The sequence below is a fragment of the Triturus cristatus genome, chromosome 7 (genome assembly GCF_964204655.1).
Source record: "Triturus cristatus chromosome 7, aTriCri1.1, whole genome shotgun sequence".
Classification (NCBI taxonomy): Eukaryota; Metazoa; Chordata; class Amphibia; order Caudata; family Salamandridae; genus Triturus; species Triturus cristatus.
The window spans coordinates 1,650,030,273-1,650,050,572 of NC_140590.1; the positions used below are offsets into that span (position 1 = coordinate 1,650,030,273).

At 41.9% G+C, this 20,300-nt stretch overlaps 1 protein-coding gene across 1 annotated transcript in view; it reads right to left on the reverse strand.

The window, feature by feature from the left end:
• The window catches only part of LOC146812629 (uncharacterized), a 314,705-nt gene that overhangs the window by 219,826 nt on the left and 74,579 nt on the right, over positions 1–20,300 (reverse strand). The window contains exon 9 of the mRNA XM_085615178.1: positions 783–864. Within this exon, the coding sequence (XP_085471304.1) occupies positions 783–864 (82 nt within the window). The remainder of the gene's footprint in view (positions 1–782; positions 865–20,300) is intronic.

The following is a 20,300-nucleotide window of genomic DNA, read 5'->3' on the forward strand; positions in this document are numbered from 1 at the left end:
CATTTTTTGGAAGTAATTAGTTTGCCATTTTGTAAATTACTTTAAAGGAATGTTGGTCTTCTTACCTGAAGTTGTCTTTTCTTCAACTCTTGGTGATTTATAACAACTACACTTCAGCAAGAGTCTTGAGCACTCCAATAATACAAAGTAACACATCCACATCCCATAAAGGTACCCAAATCTCATTGTAAACTAAGTGACACATATTGGCATAATGTTGGAAAAATTACTGTGTAGTCTAAAAAAGGCAAAGCCGAAAGAATAAAAATAATGAAAAAAAAAAAAGTTTAAAAACCCACAACAAATCCTCAATTTATCCCATTCACTGTCCAGACGATAGTATTCGATCCATATTCTTCGAAGCAATGTCCCAAAATCCAATGGTGCACATAGTCAAAATGTTTGCTTTGAACAAAACTTTCAGGAAAAAAAATTCAAAATTTCACCAAAATCTAATAAATACATACATTTTGTTCTCAATCCCACACGTCTTCAGTGCCATAAATACCATATGCTAAGCTTTAAAAAACATGTTACAAAAATGTTTTGAAAAAATAGTTTTTCCTCATGTTGGTTTAAAAAAAATCCTATTCTCTCAAAATAAAGGGAAAAAAAACATTCAACCCAAGTGGGCCTACAACCGCTAGCGGCAGAGAAATGAAGTGGTTAAAACATTCAAAGCATACATCTTACTCCTCCCAAGCATCCGACTACCTCCCTCCCCTCAACTTACAATAAAGTATGCCACCCATAATCTGTTTAAAAAATGTAATTTGACTCACCTGACCACAGCTCTTCCTTGCTTCTGATCTTGATCGCAATGCTCAGACTGTGGAAACAGACGCACAACCACATATGTGAAGCCTGAAGGTAAAAAGGAGTAAAGGATAATTTTTCCCATTGAACTCAAGGGAAAAACTTGGGAAAGTACTTTTAAAAATGAATTACAATATGTTAATACATTTTTTTAATGGTTTTTAGAAATTTTACATGCATTTTATTGCACTATTAAATAGGTTTTTAAATAAAAAAAAGTTATATGTATATATAGTTAAACTTTTTAAAAATGATTTCAATATACTTTTACCCACATCTAAAAGTGTGTTTTTTTATTTACAGTTTTTTAAAAATATTAAATAGGTATTACATCTCTCCAAGGTAAAAAAAATGTAAATGTATAATTTATTAATGGATTGAAAATTGTTACTCTTATTAAAAATAATAACAGTATTCAAATTCTCCACCCAAACCCCTATTCCAGAAACATCCCATGCAAGAGGGAGGGTGGCACACACTCAAGAGCATTTTTAGGATTTATTTAAAAACAATTATAAATATTTACATAACTATTTAAAATAAATGAATACCTAAGTATTTAAATCAATACCCGAGCATTAATACACTCTGCCACCCAAACAACTATTTCCTCAAATCCCACGCCAGAGGGTGGGTGTTACACACCCAATAGTATTTTTTGGATTGTTCTAAAAGTAATATCATTAGCATCTAAAATAAATGAATACCCAAGTAATTTAACTGATACCAGATTATTAATACACTTCTCCCAGTGCAGGGACGCCCTAAAAAAATATTGGGGCTATATCAGACTTACTTCGCATGCCATGGCAGGGAGGGCTCGGGAAGCGTATTCCACTAGATGGAAACAGTGGGGATGTGACATGAGAGTTAGTGACAGTGCAAGATTATGTACCATGTCAGACTGAAAAGAAGTACAATGCAAGTGTAAAATGCTCTGCGATATGGAATTATGTATTCATCAATTTGCCGCTAGCCCATCACACTCTCCTACAGGAAAAACCTGACTGCAAAGGTTAGGTTTATGGAATCATCATGCAATGCAAAAACTTTGAAGTGTGTCTACAACCATTAGACATATTGCTTTATGCGTTTGAAAATCAAAGAAGTAAAAAAGAAATAGCAGCAGTAACAGACTTGTATCAATAATGATATCTTGGATGCAGTAAATGCATTTAAAAATGGCACAGCTTTACTGAAGGTCTTCCCTTCAAAACATTCCTATCACTTAAATGATCAAAGTGTTTTAGCAACTACTCCTGGTGTGGGTGATCGTGTGATTCCCAAAGCAGATAGAATTTAATTATAGCAGCACACTAAGGTGTGGCTTCCACTCATGCTGAAGTGGCTGCCACTATTTTGCTCTTACAGCAGCGATATTGGTGTTGAGTTTTATACAAACAGACCAGAAAATATGTTTTAACTCGTGACATTTGTCAAAAAACCAATGGTTACCCTGTGTCTCGTCCACCAAGGACATCTTTTCATTTATAACCAGCCTTTGGCTCCTTTCACTTGGATCATTGGGGTCCATTGAATGTAGAAACTGCGTTGAAAAATATTTTGGTTGCAGTAGGCTCCATCTCCAGTTTCCTCTGGGTGTGGCCACATCGCTCAGCTGATATTTGAACTGAATAAAGCCTTATGAAATGAACTGTTATTAAAGACTTTTAATCTTTATTGGTATATATGCCTGCTGCGAATTCCATTCAGACCATGGTCTAACATTTGCTTCTAAAGCGTACTGTGATTTGATGAAGTTCATAGCTGTTCAAGTGCACTTTATTTCTCAAAATAGACCAGAGGGTAATTCAGTTATGGAGAAAATAAACTGCGACTTAGAGCAGTCCTTAATGGCTAGAGTATTAGGTTCAGAGCATGGTTGGTTGAACCAACTTTATGGGGTTCACCTAGCATTAAATAACCTTCCTAAAAGATCTATGGGTGGGTGGACCGTGTACGAAGGGCTTTTTGCCATCAAGATGTATGTTCCAGACATGGATGGTCCAGATGTTTGGGCAGCTGCTGCAACCTTTGACGTAGATAACCATTGTGCTGTCTTACACGACTTATAAACTTTTTATGACAATCTCAAACACTTGCTTAAGGAACTCTTCAAGTGCTGCAGATCAAATTCTGGTTTCCGGCTGGCTTTTAAAGATTGGAGATCTAGTTCCAGAGAAGGTGGCACAGAAATGGAATTGGGAACAATGTACCAATACTCCTGTTCCAGTTCTTGGTGTCCAAGGAATGCAAACAGTGATTCTGCCACCACTTCGGTGATAAAAAGACAAACGCTTTGACTCTATTGAACATGTCAAACTACACTATGTGGCCAATTCTTCAAAGTACGAAACAGCGTAGTCGTTCCTTTACACAAGACTTTCAATTGCAGCCCGTGAGCACCACTGATACAGATACTCCCTGACTGGAGGGGGAGGCAGAGTCCTCTGCTGACCATTTTCCTAACTCGCTGACTGTTTCTTCTATCTAGTCTTCTACAACGGATGTTGTTTATAATGACCCACCATTAGCAAATCCTTTCGAGTTGGATTTTTATAGCCCTGATGCGGAGTCACAGCTTCCCGTTTTCCAGCTAAGTACCTCCTGGTATTATATTGATAAAGGTCTTTTCGGTTTTTTACAGCATGGATTTGTGTTTTTATTTCTTGGTAAAAACACACTTACCTAGTCACCCCTTGGATATATGTCTGGATCATACTTGCCTTGGTTTTCTGGTTTGTGGATTGGATTTGTGACAATTTTTTTTCCCTTTTTAGTAACGACCATTATCTCCCAGGACATTCTGCTACATAAAGGGTCGACCGGGTGCTTGCCACCCATTCATCATCACATAAAATGAAAAGGGACTTGGTCCTCGTTAACATTTTAGCCATTCTAGTGACTGAGAAATTGTTTGGAATAAAGTTCCTTTTGATATATTTGGACCTTCGGAGATCCTGCAGATACCATGTGTGTTCAAATTGTCTATGGGTGATGTAATAGTACTGGGGTTGCATTCAGTGACTGGGATGTTGATACTGTGAATTCTATGCTTTCTAAATTTGAGTATTATACTGGTTTTTGAATCAGAAGACATTTACCATAATTCTGCCAATTATGTGGCGATGTTCTGCTACCTTCATTATGGACATCACTGTGCACAGAAACCCCATTTTAATTATACACAATGGGACCATTGTCCAACTCTCCCTCAAGTTCCAAAAAACAAAAAGCTAAGTATACATATTTCACAGGATATGACAAACTAAACTTATATATACCACTACATTTGTTAGTCAGCTGACCCTGAAAGGTTATGATTACTGGAAGGACACAATTGATTTGAAATCTATTGGGTGTATGAAGTTCTAGCAGGTTCAGCGCACGGAAACCTTATGTCAAGACTTAAATTCACACACAAACGATTTTCCTAAATGAAACAAACTGCTTGTCTGGGGGTTGGCAAAAATTAAATAGAAAATTAAAGAAAAATTAAAGAAACTATTCTGTCAGTGGTTTTCTTTGATAAATGGCAGACTATATCAAATTATACTGGAAAACAATTGAATAGCATGGTACAGAATATTACCTTTTATTCCTCATTTTTAAGTCCGGGCAGATGGTTAAGTCCAGTGGATAAGTGTGGTTATCATGCTGGTTTTCTTGCTTCCACCCCAGGGTTTAAATCAAGCTGACCTGATCCCCAATATCCCCGTCAGAACATTCTAGTGTTACCACCTATTAGATGGGTAAAATGAGTCTGCAATGGTTGAAACATTCCAGACTGTCTGCAGTTATACATTTCTTTCATGTCTGAGGACATAAATATTCGGTTTTCTTTCAGGTCCTAAATCCCCACACTCTAAGATGTATGCTACTTATAATGAAATTTGAAAACTATCACAAATGGAAGCTGCTGAATGTTTAAAACAAATTGACCAGGATAATTTGGAATAAGTGCTAGCAGTTAACAATAGTATAAGTTTTCATCTCGTATCTACAATGTGAACATTGTGTCATCTGTTATTGATATTGTGCAGAATGACATTTCACCCTTATATCCTGGGCAAAGTCAGCTTAGATCTATTATGCAGTTTAGCTAGACACTGCAAACACATTAATATGGGCAAGTTCCATGGCATTGCTCGAGCTGTACCGATTTGTTTAACCTTCTAACTTAACACACAAAAAACAACTAATGACCATTGAAGTAGCGACAATGCTGCATTTAGAAAAATGTAAACAACTCCCATTTACTATAGCTAAGACGCCTTAGGTGGTGTGGGCACTATACAGTGTTTATTTAATTCCCCATCTCGACATTTCAATTCACAGCTTGCATAAAACATTTGGCCATAGGTATATAGGAACCCCTTGGGAGGAGCTTCATACATGAACTATGCTCATTACCCGCTACTTATCTTCATGAACAAGCCAACAATTACCTTTTTTATAACTGGAGAAGAACGTGACTCTACTGCAGGACATTCACTTGTAAGTAAACAAGTTAAAATTCATGGCGCCTGTAACACTTCAGCGCAGAATTCAGCTTGTAATTTAAAGAGAATCCTAGTTACCTCTTGTGAGCGATCAATACTGTTGTGGAATGCGGGCTGGAGTCATGTATATTTTGTCCGTTTTCCAATTATTCACTTTATGCAACGTCTTGTTTCCCCCTCCACATGAAGGCCACAATGAGCTCTTTACCTTTTCAATTCAATATTTGAAGGCAGATTTCAACAATATGGGCAGACTCAAAGCCTTCTTGTTCCAAGAAGTAGCTCACATCTGCCTGCGAGACCTTCAAACTGCAGATGGGTAGAACTTACTGAGAAATAGTCATTTTTAAATCCAAACCTTACCCTGCATTTCAGAGCACTAGTGCATCAAATCTTTAGTTCATCTAGGATGACCGGCCTCACTTTTGTTTTCAAGGTTTAGGCTCTTGCCTCATTACTTCTTTCCAGACCGTTTTTGGCTTTTATCCACATAATTTTTTCTAATGTATTCAGAGGATTCCCGTTGGTGTTATTCCTCACTCACGACAGCGCTGGGACGCCCTTGGGTAGCTACGCGCTTTACAAATCAAAAATCAAATCAAAAATCACTTGTGGCATGCTCATCCAGCTTCTCTGCAATATATGCTCTAAACTGGCACGACTCCAACACTTCCGTGAGCGTATGCTTCAGATCTTTGGAATGTTACTACCACAAGAACTGGATCTTGATTGGTCCCAAATGACCTGGTTTACGATGTGCAACCCATGTTCCATTGTATCTGGTGCCCCTTCGAATGGGCATTTGCCTGGCTTCGCAAATTCCTGCTACCACAGATTTGGGCTGTTGACGAGTCCCTTAGCATCCCATTTTCTGCGCTGTTTTTGGGCTTGCGACTTCTTTACAATGCAAGGTTTGAGCCATAAACCTATGGAGGAACATTTGCATCAACACATGGAAAACTGGATGCAGGCTCCACTAACACTGATGCAGGTTGCCCAACAACTGTCTCAGCATCGGCTGAGACCGCAGATCATGTTTGTTCATTAGAGGTCATGGCTTGAGCAATAGACCAAACATCGCACGTGGAGTCAGGCCCCTTAATAGAGTCCTTGGCCTTCGAATTGTTGAGTTGCACGATAGATTCCTCCAAATAACCATAATTTCACTATTCTTCCAAATTGACACTTTCTGCATTTAATTTTCATTCCATGCCATTATTATACCTATGCTTCGAGTAGGTTTACCTTCCAACAATATATATTAAATTTGGTATTCTCTTTTGTGCGTTTATCTTGACCAAAGGGAGAGTGTCGTTTGTTTCCTGCACGGCACATTATAATTTTCCCTTAGTTAGCCTAATTGTGCATGTAGTAGGCCGCATTTTCTTTTACACGTTACTATAATAAACAAGCTTGCTTTTGAGCTACATTGTATTTTCAGGCAGAACCTGCATAGGTTTTCGTGTTCTGTTCTTTTCCTTGGATTTAGTCTACACACCATAGACTAGGTCTAACAATAATGTCCCTTGTTATATTCTCTGGTCAAGCAATAGCACCTAGACATAACACAAGAATGCAGCCGTTTATAAGGCACATTTCTGGTCATATAGAGGAGCACAGAGGTCCAAAAAACAAATTGGAGTGTTATTTTTTAGACAAGAGCACTGCGTCAACCAAGACGTAGACCGTCTATTTGTGTATGCTAAAGCACGGGGTCAGCTACTAATCCAGGAGATCTTTGACAATCATTTAGCTTCAGTAGAAGGGGAGGTATGCTTCTCTGTCTTCTAACATGACAGGGCTTTTCATGGTATACAGTTTGGCAATGCTAACTGTACTTTTAGTATGCATTTGTTTTGCAATTATGGCACTAATACTGCAATTTATAGCACGATATTTGAAAAATATATTCTAAACTTCCTTCATGTCTCTTGTTTATCTTATTGCGGACAAGTGAGAGTGAAAGGGTGTGTCCCCGTTACTGTGATCCCAGACAGGGTAGAGTGTGTTATACTCTGGGGTACAAATTCACTTGTACTTCACTTGCCCTCCTACCCTACCATAGATTCTATAGGTATTTGGACTCTGACACCACTGTGGCATGGTAACTCAGTCCTATATGCCAAGGTTCTATTGTCCCAAGCATAGTTCTGTTACGGAGCAGAATCCCTGCAACACTGTCACAGACTGACCTAGTAGCACTAAAAATATACAAGTTACTATAACCCACTGGACCAAGATGCAATTCTGTCTCTTTGGTTGCACACAAACCTCTGCAATGCATTAACTACTAGAGGTTTCATAATGTACTACAGTGTATTTCCCACTAACTGTCCATATTTATTTTCCAACTAAGATGCCCATTATTTTATATGTCGCTACCAGACAGTGAAAGACCTAAAAAAAAAGTAAAGAATTCTGTTTTTAGTCACATCTTTGACCCTGCGCCATGTTCAGACTCAAGGCCATGCAACACCCCCCCCAAATCATGGCTGAAGTCAACAGTAACAAAATATAACCAGGAGTCAGTTTTTGATAAAATACAAGCGTCTGTTTTAGTAATGTTCAAAATAAAAACTTAGAAAAACAGAATGAAATAAGATTAAGGCACCACTTCCTACCCTGGAATTAAAGAAAGCATCCCACTTGGACCTTACAGTTCATCATTAATGATTGTAAATGGTATGTTTTAATTACCATGAATGATGTTCCGCAGCCTCCAGTTCTATGCAGCTTTAAAAGCCAAGCCGTCAGCATCTCCTGAAATACAGAATTGTTCTATTCAGAAGCCTTACACTAAAGTTGCAGCCCATGCCTTATAGCCATTATACCCATTATACCCAGGACCACTGGAAATATGCAATTGTGTGCACATCTAATTTATAATCTGGTGATTTTAACAAAAAAAGACTTTGATCACACAAAAGCTTGAATATTTACTAAAATAGAAAACCTGTTGCAAACTGGCTTGGTCACCTTTTTATTGCTTATTGCTATTTTGGGTGGTAAACTGGTTAACTGGAGAAAAACAGGCACAACCATCACATTAATTTAGAAAGGTGTTATCTGAATGAGTTTATCAAATTAGGTTGTGTGTGAAAAGAAAGTTACATTGTGCATTCTTAGGTAATTTTTTCAGAAACTGTGTGGTAAGCTATTGACACTGAACCACACTCACCCACATATCTATGGTTTGCTTAACACTATGTAATACTTCCCCCCCCCACACCCCACCTGTAAAAATAATTCCCATGGGGAGAATTTATGGTAATCTATGACGAGTTCTAGTATCAAGAAATTGTCAACTGGGGGTCCTTATGCCTAAAGAATGACAGGGACTCTCAATCAAAAAGTTTGAAGACCTCTGGTCTAAGCCGATGTGATTAAAGAAACTTATTAAAAAAAATATTGTTTTATTGATTATTTTCAACACAAACCACAGTGTTCAAGATCATAAGCACCAACAGGCTTAACCCAGAGACAGGCAAACAGTACTCCATTAAGTGTTTGTTAGTGGCTACAACAACATTAAGATGTCAATCAAAAGAAATATATCACAATAGAAAGAGCCGCCCAACACTGGAGGGTTGAAGGCAAAAAGTTAGCAGAGAAACAGTCAGCTGCCAAAGTTAGCTATCAAAAAGGGCGGTACAGGTAGTGGCAATAATGCATCAACATGCCCATCAAAAGAAATGAACAAATAAAGCTTCCAAGGCACGCCAAGCACTAGGCCGCCAAAAGCAGAGCTGCCAAGAGCAAGATTGTCGAGGGCCAAAGGTCAGGGAAGAACCATGCCAAATGACAAAGTGTAACAGGCCAAGAACAAACTCGTCCTCGCCCACCGTACCTAAAAAAAAAAAAGCCGTCACAGCTGGTAGTAGAAATGAAGGGGCAACATCTGAATACCTTGCAATATAAGAAGCCAAGAGCTATTAGAATACACCCAAATATAAAGTAGGTGGCTCTTGGTGTCAATGCTTCCCAAAAACAAACAAGCCTCCTTGCAGTGGCTGGTCATGAAGCTTTTGAATTTACAGTTCCAATCCTCACATTGCTAAAGCTTCAAGCACGCCGGAGGTATTAAGGCATGGGCAGTTGCTCAAGGCATCCTATCTTCTTGGATGCCTCCAGAGGAAATGATCTTTCACAAGTTTCTTCACCTCTTTTCAGGCATCCTGTATCTCACTGCCCCTCTACCCATGGTCATATCAATTTTTTGGGCCCTGGGCAAGACATTACACTGGTTTTTGAGTGACTGTTTCTGAAAGTTAGAATGTCCAACTCAATATGTGGGCTGAATTTGAAGATAGTGTAAGAAATTTGATTTCAAATGGGGGAAAATTCCGTAAGATGGCGAGCACACATTAACCATCAAAACGTCTTCACTCTGGTCCCTTACAAATTTATGTCTAAAAGTGGACTGAAAACACCCAACACCTTTATAGATTAGTTCACCTTTATCTAAGCGCATGTGACTAAATTGGTTTAAAAAAAAAAAATTCAACACATTTCAAACCAATGTGTACAAGATCATAAGCTCTGGCATGCTTAACTCTTGACATGTTAACAGAATGCTACTACCCTATTAGTGATTCAGTTAGTGGCAATTACAGCATTAAAATGTCAACCAAAAGAAATGCACCACAATAGAAAGAGCCGGCAAATGCTGAGCCGGCAAACACCCACCAAAAACAGGAAGATTGAAGGTAAAAAGTTAGGGTAGAACCACGTCAGAGATAAAGTGTAGCAGGCAAATCGCTAACACTCCTACACCCCGACCCACAAAACAAAGCAAGCCATCATAGCTGATAGCAGTAATGAAGGGGCAACACATCTGACTACATTGGAATACAAGTCATCTAGAACTACCATAATGAACCCAAACAAAGAGTAGGTGGGGGCCTGTGTCTATGCGTCCCAAAAGCTAACACCAGCCTCATTGCAGTGGCTACTCGTATAGCTTTTAAATTTCCAGTACCAATTCTGACATCGGTGAAGCTTCAAGTACACTAAGGCATGGGCAGTTGCTCAAGGTGTTCTACCCTTTAGGCTGCCCCCAGGGAAAGTGATCTATTACCAGTCTCTTCGCCTCATTTCAGGCTACCTCTACCTCTCTCTGTCACCGTCACTCTATCCACTGTCAAGTTATCAATTTTTGGGAACCTGGGCAAGACTTAGAAAATGTCACTCAAAAATCGCTTTGGGTTTAAAATCCGTAAGATACAAGTACACATGAATCATACCAAAGACCTTATCCAGGATCCTTCTGAATATATGTCTTAAAGCAGTTTAAAGACTATCAACACCTTGTCAGATGGGAACACCATTCAACTAGACTAAAAGATTTTTTAAATAAATATTATATTTTTGCAACATAAAAAAACCAAAGTGTACAAAACCATTAGCGCTGGCAGAATTAATTCAGGACAGCAGTATTCTGTTAACATTAGTTCAGTTAGTGGCATCAACAGCCATAAAGTAAGCTGCCACATACAGAGCCCCGCCACATACAGAGCCCCGCCACATACAGAGCCCCGCCACATACAGAGCCCCGCCACATACAGAGCCCCGCCACATACAGTATGGTTGAAGGCTAAAAGGTAGGGGAGAACCATACCAAAGACGAGGTCTAACAGGCAAAGAACCAAACTCCTTACACGTCCAAGACAAACAAGCCATCACAGCTGGATCCATTTCTTCCGTGCCCCCTCCCTGAACACCTTCAGGAAGGCGCTGAAGACCTGGCTCTTCGACTGATACGGAACTGACCCCCCCCCCAGCACCTTGAGAAACTCACGGGTGAGTAGTGCACTTATATAATTCCCCTGATAGATTAACAGCTGGCAGTAGTAAGGACTAGGCAATCCACTTGACTACCTTGGAATATAGGAGGCCATTAACCATTAGAATATACTCAAATAAAAAGTGGGTAGTAGCTGGTGTCTCTGCCTCCCATTGGTGTGGGGGGTTCCTAATGCAGAGAGCCACCAGGAGTCTTCCCAGGGAGAGGTGTTGGGCCCCAGGATGAGGACTTCGGTCTTGTGAGAGTCTAGTTCGATGCAGTGGTCTCTCACCCAGGTAGCAACGGCATCATGGAAGTTCTTCTGGGAATTGTGGGCTCTTTAGTGAGGGAGAGGGTCAAGTGGGTGTCAGGAGTGTATGTAGAGTCTGTGGTTCAAGCTATGGCTGCAAGTGGGGCCACTTAGACTTTGAAGAGGGTGGGGCTCAGGTAGGAGCCTGGGGGCCTCTGCAGCTGATCTCTGTGGGTGGTAGTCTGACACAGTGTCTCCCAGGGAGGAGGGGAATGGAACCAGTCCAGTGCTTTGTCACAGAGGCGAGCGTTGTGGAGTCTCATGCTTAGGGTGCAGTGAGAGACATGTCAAAGGCTGCTTAGAGGTCCAGGAGGATGAAGTCTGTTTGTCCCCGATTGAGGAGGCAGCGGGTGTCAGTGGCAGTGAGGAGGGCGGGCTCAGTGCTCAAAGCTGTATTGCGAGGAGCCCAAGATGTGGTTGGGTTCGATGAACTGAGAGTTTGGCGTTGATGTCCTTCGAGGACCTTTGCTGGGAATGGGAGCAGGGAGATGGGTCTGAAATGCTTGAGGGCTGTTGGGTCAGTGAATGGTTTATTTAGCAGGGGGTTAATTTCCATTTTTGCAGTCATCGGCGAAGGTGGCAGTCTCAAAGGAGCAGTTGATGGTGCAGTGTAATTCTGGGTGATGGAAGTGCTGGCTCTGTGGAAGATGTGGTGCGGGTAAGGGTCAGAGTGTGCTCTGGAGTAAATGCTCTTCATGGTTTTGAGTGTCTGCCGTGGTGAGCTGGGTCCTAAGGAAGGAGCAGTTGCTCAAGGAAATTGATCTTTCACAAATTTCTTAACCTCTTTCAGGCAACCCGTAGCTCTCACCGTCACTCTACCCACCGTCTTCTCACTTTTTGGGACCCCTGGATAAGAGGTTAGTGAGTTGTGTAATTTTCTGAACATTTAAGGTACAACTCAATATGTGGGCTTGAATTTGCAGATAATTAGTACTAAAATTCAGATTTTGAACGGGGGAAAAATTCACTAACGTGAAAAAGGTACACATGAATCGAAAAGTTCTTACCCAGGATCTGTACGAATATGTGTCTTGAAGTGGCTTAAAAACATGCAACACCATGTCTGATAGGATGAGAGACGAGACAACAGTACTCTGTTAACATAAATTTACAGTTAGTGGCAATTACAGCATTAAGATGTCCATCGAAATAAATGCACCACAATAGAGGAAGGCGTCAAACAAACAGGAACCTGCAGAAAACGGAGCCACTAAAAATAGGAGTGTTGAAGGCAGAAGGTTACCATGCCAAAGATGCCAGTTCTAACAGGCCAAGAACAACAAAAAACAGGCTTTAACAGCTGGTAGTAGTAATGAAGGGTCAACACATCTAGGAATATGAGAAGTCAAGAATTTTCATAATATACCCAAATAACAGTAGGTGGCAGGTGCCTGTGCCTCCAAAATGCGAACACCTGCCTCCTTGCAGAGGCTTGTCATTTAGCTTTTGAATTTACAGTTCCAATTTTGACTGATGAAATCTTCAAGTATGCCTGAAGTATTAAGACATGGGCAATTGCTCAAGATGTCCTACTTTCTAGACTGCCCTCAGGGAAAGGGATCATTCACCAGTTTAACCTCTTTTCAGGCTACCTCTAATTTTCACTGTCCACCTATCCACCGTCATTTCATCAATGATTTGGAACCCTGTGCAAGATGTGTCAGTGATTTGAGGGACATTTTCTTAAACCTTAACGTACAGTTCAAATGTGCACTTGAATTTGCAGATTGACTAATAAAATTCAGATTTCAAATGTGGGCAAAATTCCATATGATGGCTCAAGTAACATACTGAGAAGTTAGCATGATATATGATGTCACTAGTTCTAGTGTACACCTTGTATCAGTCCAAACAACCCTTATGGTGATTGGTTGTAAAGTCAACCTTATAGACCAGCTATCCTAGTGGTAGCATGGACAAGAGCAGTCTTAGGCTAAACTCTGAATGGCATGTGAAGCCAGCTGTGATACCATATGTAACCCCTTGAATACCAAATGAAAGGACACCACAACAAATATATATACAAATAGATGTATTTATTATAGTAAAACCCTCAGCACTCTTTGAGATTAGAGGCAAGTACAACATAAGATTATTTAAGCATACATTAAATCACACAGGTAAGTAATACAGTTAGGCCCTAGGGGCCACGCAAACCATATACTAAGTAAGTGGTATAAGGACCACTGTCACGGAAATGGAATAGGCCTAGGCCATCGCTGGGGCTACACTGTACTACCCAAGGTTAGGAAGTGGGAGGCCCACGAGATTCAGCTGCAGAGTGGAAACACTCACGCGTAATGCGTAAAAGTCGATAGAATTACTAGCAGTTAGAAAATAGCAGTTTTAGGACACTTCTGGTATAGCTAGAAAGTGGAGACTCGGAAACTAGACTCTAGGATAGTCAATACCCATGTGAGCACCGAAGTACTCAAGTTACCTAGCCCACGGGCTGCGGGTGCATAGGTGTGAACTTGCGTCGGGTTTCGTCATGGACTTCTATGGATGCCTGAAGGAAAGTTGCTGACAGGCAGTCAGTGCAGTGTCCGGTGGGGATCAAGAATGAAGGATACCGGCAAGCAGAGGGGACAGAGTCTGGGTCACTAGCCAGTGACTACGAGGAACCAGGAAGGAACCAGGCGATGTCGTGCAGTTGCAGGCGTGAAGGTGGAGCTTGTCGCAGCAGTCACGGGGACCAGGAGGCGTCGAGGACGACCAGGACCAGGAGGTGAGCTGTCCCACGAAGGCTCTTGCTGTCGGCGGCGTCGATGTTGAGTCAGGACCCAACAAGCCTTGGCAAACTGAACCCACGCAGGATGGACTTGCTTCTTGGGCAGACCAGGAAGGTCTGGGGTGCTTCTCTTTCACAGAGGAGCGGGTGCCAGTCTGGAGGAGCCGGACCAGCAAGATGAAATCAAAGGTTCGTCGTCGCAGAGGCTACTAGCCAGCGGGCCAGCAACCGGACAACACGTCGAGCAACACAGGTGCAGAAGGGCCCCACGCAGAACACGTGAAGTGTGGGGAGCTGGTCTTCTTTGCAGATGGTGCTCGGGATGGGGGCTTCTCAATTCCTCAAGCACAGCCTCGAGGAAGCCTCAGTCGCGCCAGTCAGTTACTAGCCACTTTTCCCAAGTCGCCGGTCCCACGTCCCTAGTCGCCTCCACGGGTCTCAGCTTCGCTGGAGATGTGGATCTGGGTCAGAAGTGTCTGGAAGTCTCGGTGCTGGTCAGTCTCTGCAGTCATCCCTCGTAGGATCAGTCGCAAAGCAAGCAGCGGTCACTGGATGGTGCCTGGTTGCCCAGGGTGGTCACTCCTTGGCTAAAAGGGAGATTTCTTCAGTCTTCTTCCTGAGATCAAATGTCGAAGGTCCAGAGTTTCTGTTCAAGTTGCAGATTCAGGTTAATCTAATTTCAGCAGGGCCCAACTAGCTACTAATATACTGGGCTAGTGGGCTGGGCTACCTGCAAGGTCCCTCCTATGGGTGGGACCAGGAGGGGGAGTGGTTACACCCCCTCCTTTGTCCAGTTTCGCGCCAGAGCTGGGGCTGGAGTGCCCCAGCGCCGGTTTGACCTGGACTATGCAAGGGACACCTTGTGTGCCCCAGGCAATGTCTAGTTTCATTCATCCCTACCTGCCCCAATACACTAACTCCTGTCTGGGGTGGTGCTCGCACCTCCCAAGGCAGGAAACCTATTGTCCAAGCCTCCCTCGCTGGAAGGACTCCCAGCAGCAGGAGGTCAGACTTGTGTCTGTGGCAGCAGCATCCATTTTGTGATGCTGGGGCTCTGGTTAACTTTAACCGGGTAAGTAGGTTACAACATGTCTTCTCCCTCTAGAAGGGAGGGATAATATCCTCATCACCAGAAATGGGATGGGGGTATTATTCCACAGTGTTCGACACCTTACACAACATGTTTTGATAAAACCAAACCATAGTTACCATAATCATTTAAGATTATAAGGCACTTTAAGAGTATATGGTAGGCTATATCATAGAACAGCTATAAGGACATGGTTCCGAAAGCTGCAGACAGGCTCAGCTCATGCTAGAGCACCATCTCACATGTTACCAAACACTCTGCCTCCAGGATTGTTAAGGCCTGCCATAGGAGTGGCTGATAGGTAAACGTGTCTATATATAAAGTAGGTATAGGAATACTACACCTAAACAAGGGGTGATTACACGACCTTGCCCCAGCTGAGTGATCAGCCAGTTGTGTCATAATGGCAGGCCAGGGGTGGCATAATACATGCTGCAGCCCCTGGTAGGCCTAGGGTACACCCATGCCCTGGGTACCTAAGGTACACTGTACAGGGGCCAATAAGGTGATCCTATCCAATTGGGTTATGCACCTAAAGTACATGGTGTCAGTTTAGAGAGAACAGCAGGGCTGTGGGTCTGATGAGCAGGCCCACAGCCACATCTAAGTCGAAAACCAGTAAAGCAAAAGCAAAAAGTGGGGGTGCACATAGAAAGCAGACCCTACTCTCCTACACATACATCATATACAATTTAATTACCCAGGATCCTTACTCATAGGTCTTAAAATAGATAAAACAAACCAATGTGTGCATGATTATATACCTCGACAGGCTTAACTAAGACAGGACAGCAGTATCTCAGAGGTACAGTTAGTAGCAACAACAGCATTAACATGCCCATCATAAGAAATGCACCACAATTGGAAGAGACGACTAATAGCGTGCCGCCAAAAACAGGAGGTTTGAAGGCAAAGAGTTAGGGGAGAACCACACCAAAGATGCCAGGTCTACCAGGCAATGCTCCAACCCTGTGCCCCCCTCCAACAAAACACAAACCATCACAGATGGTAGTAGTAATGTAGGAGAAACACCAGACTACAAGGAATACAAGTCAGTCAAGAATTATAATATCCCCAAATAAAGAGTAGGTGTCTGCAGGTACCTATGCCTTACAAAAGCTAACACCAGCCTCTTTGCATTGGCTAGTTGTATAGCTTTTGAATTTACAGTTCCAATTCAGACATTGCTGAAGCTTCAACTATGTCAGAGGTATTGAGGCATGGTCAGTTGCTCAGGCATCCAACCTTCTCTGCTGCCCACGAGGAAAGTGATCTTTCGCTAGTTTGTTATCCTCTTCAGGATACCACTACCTTGTGCTGTTGCTCTGGCCACGGTCATGTTCGCAATTTTTTAGAACCCTGGGCAAGGCATTTCAGTGATGAGTAGCTGTTTCTGAAACATATGTACAGTTCAATATGTGGACTTGCATATGCAGATTTTGAATGAGGGCAAAATTCCATAAGATGAAACAAGTACACATGAATCATTGAAAAGGCCTTACCCAGGATCCTTACGAACATGTGTTAAAGTGGATTAAAGACACCCAACACCTTACTAGACATTATCACCACTCTCCAAGACCATATGACTAAGCAGTCTTTAAAAAAATATTTTTATTAAAACTTTCAACACATACGCTTGTATGTTAGACAAACATTGGAAGGCTTAGCTCTGAAGCATGACAGCTTTATTCTGTTAGAGGTACAGTTCATAGCAATGACCGAGTCAACATGCCGATCAAAAGAAAAGCACCATAATAGAAAGAGCCACCAAATACAGACTGGAGACACCAAAAACAGGAGGGTTGACGACAAAAAGTCAGGGGAGAGCCAGACCTAGGATGCCATGTCCCAACAGGCTAAGAACCAAACCCAACCCCCCCCCCAAAAAAATAAAACGAACGTGTCTTCACTGCTAGTAGTCATGAGGGGTGCAACACACCTGACTAAGTTGGAGCATAAGAAGCCACAATAATAAATAAGGAGTAGGTGGCAGCAGTGGTTTATGCCTCCCAAAAGTTACCAGTATCTTTTCAGTGACTCATTATGTAGCTTTTGAATGCATAGTTAATTCGAACATTGGTGAATCTTCAAGTATGCCAGAGACATTAAGGTATGGGCAGTTGTTCAAGGCATCTTACCTTATAGGCTGTGCCCAGGGAAAGTTACTTCACCAGGTTCTAAACCTCTTTTCAAGCAACCTCCATCTCACGATTACTCAATTCACTATCAAGTTTTTTTTGGGGGGGGGAAATTCTGTGCAAGACATTGCTGCGATTGTAGTGAAATTTTCTGAAAGCTTAATGTACAGTTCAATGTGTGGGCTTAAATTTACAGATAGATTTTGAATGGGGCAAAATTCCATCAGATGACACGTGTACACAATCATACCAAAGCACTGGAAGGTTTAACCCAAACAGGACAGCAGTATTCTGTTAAAATAGAGATAAAGTCAGTGGCAATAACAGCATCAACATGCACCACAATAGAAAGAGCCACAAAAGCTGAGCTGCCCAAAAAAGTAGAGGTTTGAAGGCAAAAAGTTAGGGGAGAACCACGCCAAGGATGCAAGGTACAACTGGACAAGAGCCAACTCACCCACACAAAAAAAAAGCTATCACAGCTGGTAGTAGTAACGAGGGGCAACAAATCTGACTTATCGGAGCATAAGCCGCCACTTTCCTAATATACCCAAATAAAGAGGCTGCGAGATTTCAGGAAATCCGCCCATCCCCATTTTTTACTGCAAAATTGAACATGTGGCACAAAATACCAACAAAACAGATTTGTTTGTGACACCTTTGAACCGCTCACCACTTACCGAGACATCGTCCCATTTGACTTCCCACTGCTTTTGGTGTTGATGTTGTAAAACTGCCTGTGGCCAGCGTCTTGACAGATTAACAAACACTGTGGGGCTTGTTGATAACCAGGCATGAGGCTGTCAACCCATGGGAATAAATGCAGCCGTAAAAAAAGTAGGTCTTTAGAAGACCTGGTGTCTGAACAAAATGTACGCTAGAACTTCTAGTTCTATATAAATTCTGTGACTGTGTGCGATTGTTCTCATACTAGTTCGGAAATTGGTGCTGTCAGTGTTGGCAGATGTTTGCATATTGTTTCTACAATCTGTGAGCACTCTAGTGGGCAAGGTACATGTCCTGAAAATGTGTAGAATGGAGAGCAACAAGATATGCAATACAGTGTGCTGGTGCAATTGTATGTTCTGCCACCAGCTTTTTAATAGCTGGAGTCACATTCGGGAAATAAGCTGAGCTCTTGAAGTAGGTTGACAGGACACTAAATGCTTCAAATATTATCACAGGTGGATTATAATTTGTGGATTATTTTTTATTGTAAATTACAAGGGATACAAAGAGTGATCACCAATGGTTTCAAAATGCGTCCAAAATTCCACTACCTAGGTTTCCAAACCATCTGCCTATAGCAGAAAATCAATTTCCTGTTTCCCAATCACCTGTTACGGTTAACCCTTTCAAGTCTCTTTAAATAATTGATGTTGCTAATATACAGAGTCCTTACACTAGTCTGAAATGCAAGTAAAACATTTGAACTTTTATCTAGCAGACTACACCTTTTGCAAAAAGAAAGTCTAATGCAAATCAATTCTGCAAAGCCATGGATATGATTGCAACCATTTCTGTATCTATAATTATAAATGCCCCAGCTGTACTAGTATACAATGTGTCAACTACAGTAGAAAGCAATTTAATCTGGAGGAGTATCACTCCTACAGATGGTATTTTAGCACCAAATATGTCACCTACAATCTCAATAGCACCTCTTTTTGTGCACGAGTCCTTGTTAAATAGTCAATTCGTCCCACGATAAATCTTTGTAAAAACTATCCCCATATAGAGTGGAGAAGTGTGGCTCAATGATTAGAGCGGCAGACCCTGTTGCAGAGATCTAGCCCGGGACCAGGGTTCAATTCCCCGCCTCGGCGGGTCTTGGGCTCAAAAATTCCACGGACCTGACAATTCTCGCCTCGGTGCCTATTCCAATCATGGAGTCCCACTCTGCAACTCTGGGCAATACCTTGCTTAATCTCCACAACGGCCCCCACAACGCTAAGGATGCCTGGCCTCCACCTTGGGGGTGCCCAGGAGTGGACGCCTCACAGGGAAAGCCAGGATGGGTTCCACAGCGGTATTCGTACAAGCGCCTTGAGACCCTTGTGGGCGAGTAGTGCGCTATACAAGTATCAATTTTATATAACATGTTCCATACCATCTCTTGTGAGACCTATAAATTACACTTTCCCGCAAATGTAATCAACTCCGGGGAAAAACAGGATCTGCTTCATCTAAATAGAATCTACGGTTTGCTTGAACTTCATTGGTACGGTCACATTCACTATTCCCAAAGAAATTTGTGTCAGTTGTGGATTCCCTAATGCATAATCTTTGTTGCCGATCTAAAGCCAATGTTGCCATTTTCCCCACTAATCTCTTCTCACCCATCGTTGGCACAAGTTAGGTTATGTCTATGTGCATGAGCTATGTCCAGTGCCTTATTTTTTTATTTTATCGGTCAACATGAATCTATACGTCAGTAATTCATACACGATAGCACCATCAATAGAAAAGGAGGACACAGTAAAAACGCTCGTAACAATTCACAGGAATGGATGTACGTGTCAAATTAATGTCCAACATTAACTCATGCCAGCAGGATATTTCTCCAGTGCCACATATATTAATATAAATGGTATCGTCTAACAGACTGCGCACACAAACAAGAAGTCAATTGAGGTGTAGTACATCCAAAATTCCTCCAAATCTTGTTTAATTTTAGCACCGCAGAAAGGCTTCTTGGCTTAGCAAGTTCTAGTTCATGCTGCAGCCTTTAGGGACCCTCTTTCTGGGTAAGAGGTACATACAAGGCTTCTAAAGTACTTGCCAATAGGGGTTACTTAGTTTTAGGGAAAGAGACTTGGCACTTGGGCCTGGTTGGCAGGGACCAAGTGCACTTCCATCAAAAAGCATCAGTACCAGTGAGCAAAAAGTGGGAGTGACCATGTGAAAAACTGCTATTTTCCTACTATG